Source organism: Aphanomyces astaci (assembly GCF_000520075.1).
Source record: "Aphanomyces astaci strain APO3 unplaced genomic scaffold supercont1.46, whole genome shotgun sequence".
Taxonomy (NCBI): domain Eukaryota; phylum Oomycota; class Saprolegniomycetes; order Saprolegniales; family Verrucalvaceae; genus Aphanomyces; species Aphanomyces astaci.
Genome location: NW_009798309.1, coordinates 288,571 through 291,287, shown reverse-complemented (window position 1 = coordinate 291,287; position 2,717 = coordinate 288,571). Strand labels below are relative to the sequence as shown.

At 46.9% G+C, this 2,717-nt stretch overlaps 2 protein-coding genes across 2 annotated transcripts; one reads left to right on the top strand and one right to left on the bottom strand.

Moving 5' to 3' along the window:
• Positions 1 to 462: 462 nt before the first annotated feature.
• Positions 463 to 1,164, top strand: H257_13222 (hypothetical protein; the record flags this gene model as incomplete). The annotated part of the gene is made up of 2 exons (XM_009840689.1): positions 463 to 1,025; positions 1,158 to 1,164. The coding sequence occupies 2 exons, from the start codon at positions 463 to 465 to the stop codon at positions 1,162 to 1,164; spliced, it is 570 nt and encodes a 189-aa protein (XP_009838991.1).
• A 432-nt stretch (positions 1,165 to 1,596) lies between these two features.
• On the bottom strand, positions 1,597 to 2,289 carry H257_13221 (hypothetical protein; the record flags this gene model as incomplete). The annotated part of the gene is made up of 2 exons (XM_009840688.1): positions 1,597 to 1,750; positions 1,805 to 2,289. The coding sequence occupies 2 exons, from the start codon at positions 2,287 to 2,289 to the stop codon at positions 1,597 to 1,599; spliced, it is 639 nt and encodes a 212-aa protein (XP_009838990.1).
• Between the last annotated feature and the right edge of the window lie 428 nt (positions 2,290 to 2,717).

Below are 2,717 nucleotides of genomic sequence, written 5' to 3'. Positions count from 1 at the left end.
AAGCACTCCTGAGCTTGTCGATTCGATGCAGCATGACCTACCACAAAGAGAAAATGGCCAACTTCTCCTTCGCCGAGACAGACATAGTCCCATTCAGGAAGCACTTGTCCATTAGCATGACAAGATGCGGTGAAAACGTGTTTGGTTGCATACGAAGCTGATTTTGAAAGCGTTCGGGATTTCCTTGGAAGAGCCCATCAATCCATTCCTCCCCCGTCAATACCAACGTGTTGCACAGTTGTTTGATGACATGGTTGGTTGTCCACCAAGCGGCACACCCAAGGACAAGGGCGAAACCTCTCTATTAGAGAAGTTTCGCAAACGTCCCATTCCCATTCCCAGATCTTAAACCTCTAAAACATAATTATTCTATGGGAAACCTGCCAAACCTAGTTATTCTTCTCAGAGAATGTGCCATTTGTATGGGCACCTATCTCATTCCCAGATACCAACCGAATTGACATGGCCCTCACCGACAAACGCCGCAACTGGACGCCCGAAGAAGACGTAGTGCTGCTCATCCAAGTCGCCGCCAACCTACCCTTTGCAGCTGACAAGGGTCAAGTTACGAAGTCCTGGCAATCCTTGGCGGACAAGTTGGTTGCCTGCGATCACTTCGATCGTGTCGTCGACGGTCGCAAGGTGCAAAATAGGTTTACGGCGCTGGTAGACGAGCACAGCAAATTTGACATGGCATTTGCAAAACTCTCAGGGGTCGACCAAGAGGAGTTGGAGAAGCATACCCTGCTCGACGACTTGCTGCCGTTGCTGGACGAAGTCAAGAGCACTGCAGCAAGCAAGCGTGTAAAAATGGAAGGCGAAAAAGACAAGATCGAACAAGGCGTTATGTTGGTACGAGAGATGACCATGCAAACGATGAAACGTCGCAGCGACGTCGACAACGACGAAGTGAAAACGAAACCTGCGGTCGAAAATCGTCGCAACAGTTTGGCGGCTGCGATTGAGGCTGACAGCGAGCGCGAATTGGCAAGTCGCGAGAAGCAACTGGAATTCGATCAGTTCAAGTACGAATCTGATTTGAAACAACGTCAGTTGGATCGTGATGACAGAAAGGCTGAACGTGAACACCAATTGGCACTAGCACACATTGAGAGTGAAAAAGTGTCTAACCTGTTGAAATCTGTAATTGATGGTAGAAAGTAAATTTTATACACAACAGTACACAATTAACACTTTGTAATTACTCCGATGTTAGCCTTAGAGTTGGTGGTTGTATACTAGTATCAAAGTAGGACGATATTTGATTCCCACCAAAGTAGCAACAGTTGCAATTGGTCATAAACATGGCGACAAGGACGACACTTCCAACATTCGACAGCATGATTTTGTGTTGCATCTTGTAGGTGATAAAACCCCACAATGTTTTCATACGTCCAAAGTTCCATTCTACACCTTGGCGCACACGACTCATGGAGGCGTTGAAAAGCAGCTTGGGCTCATCCAGGTTGTTTCCTCTGTAGCCAGAAATTATCCACTTTGAAATTGGATACGCCGGGTCTCCATAAATGTAGTACCCATGGAAGACCTCGGCGTTGGCGTCAAAGTACTCTTGCAATTTGCTCACACGCAGCAAGGTTACGTCATGTCGGCTACCCTCCAATGACCCAAAAAGTGGATGCACAGGCCGTCCGGGGTGGTCAAACCTTGAACATTGAGGCAGTACATGCGTTTGTGGCCCGAATAAATTCGCTTTTGGAGGTTCAAACCCTCTGCACCATTCGCACTGGCACTGATACGACACGATTCGATCTTAGTCCCATCTGGGAACGCCCAGACATTTCACAATGGTGAGCCCTTGTTCGAAACGGCAGTAGCATAGCTGGCAATACGGGAGCGTACAGTTTGTTTGTTGCAGTAAATGACGTCTCCCCACTGCTGATACACAAAGGCCACCATGTAGTTGAAAATGCGGCAGAGTTGTTCGCGACACCGGCCAAACATTGACAACATGTCGTAGTACGTGATGGGGTACCGGAGACGTCGGAGCAAAATGGCTATGGCCTCCACACCCACCATACGATCTCGGTTGGTAGTGATAACGACATTAGGAACGCCCAGCAAGGATGACAGTTGCAGAACCCCACGGAACGACATGTGCGCGTCAACATCACGTATGTTGAAGTCGAATCTTACATCTGGAATGAGGGGCCGTTCCACCGGGATGCCAAGACCGTACTCGAGTAGCGTCATCATCGTAGTCGGGTGCATCTTTTTGCGCTTTGCCCATTTGTACACTCGAAGCGCAAGCTGAGACTCCTCTGTAGTCATGTTGGCATGTTGGCGAGAACTTCAATAACACGCCCATTGGACTTGTGTTCTATTAATACAGTGCTGGACAAAAAGGGTTGGTACACTTGATTTTTACTTGCATCTTGTTCAATATTTGTCCAATCAACACGCGTTAAGGATCAGCTTCATCCAATGAAAGAGACGAATACGTTGGTATATTTATATTACAGGCACGTTGTATACGTGCTGAGTAATGTTAAAAAAAGTTCGAACGATTGGTTTTTACACTGGACAAAAAACATTGGTACAGAATATTTAAACTCACGGCAAACACGAAGTTTTGATCTTTCGTTCGTGAAATTTTACCTCAGTACTTAGTACAACATCCTTTTCCACTCAAGACATCGATGCACCTAAACTTCATGGAATCTACAAGTTTTAACAAGTACGATCGATCGATGGCGTCC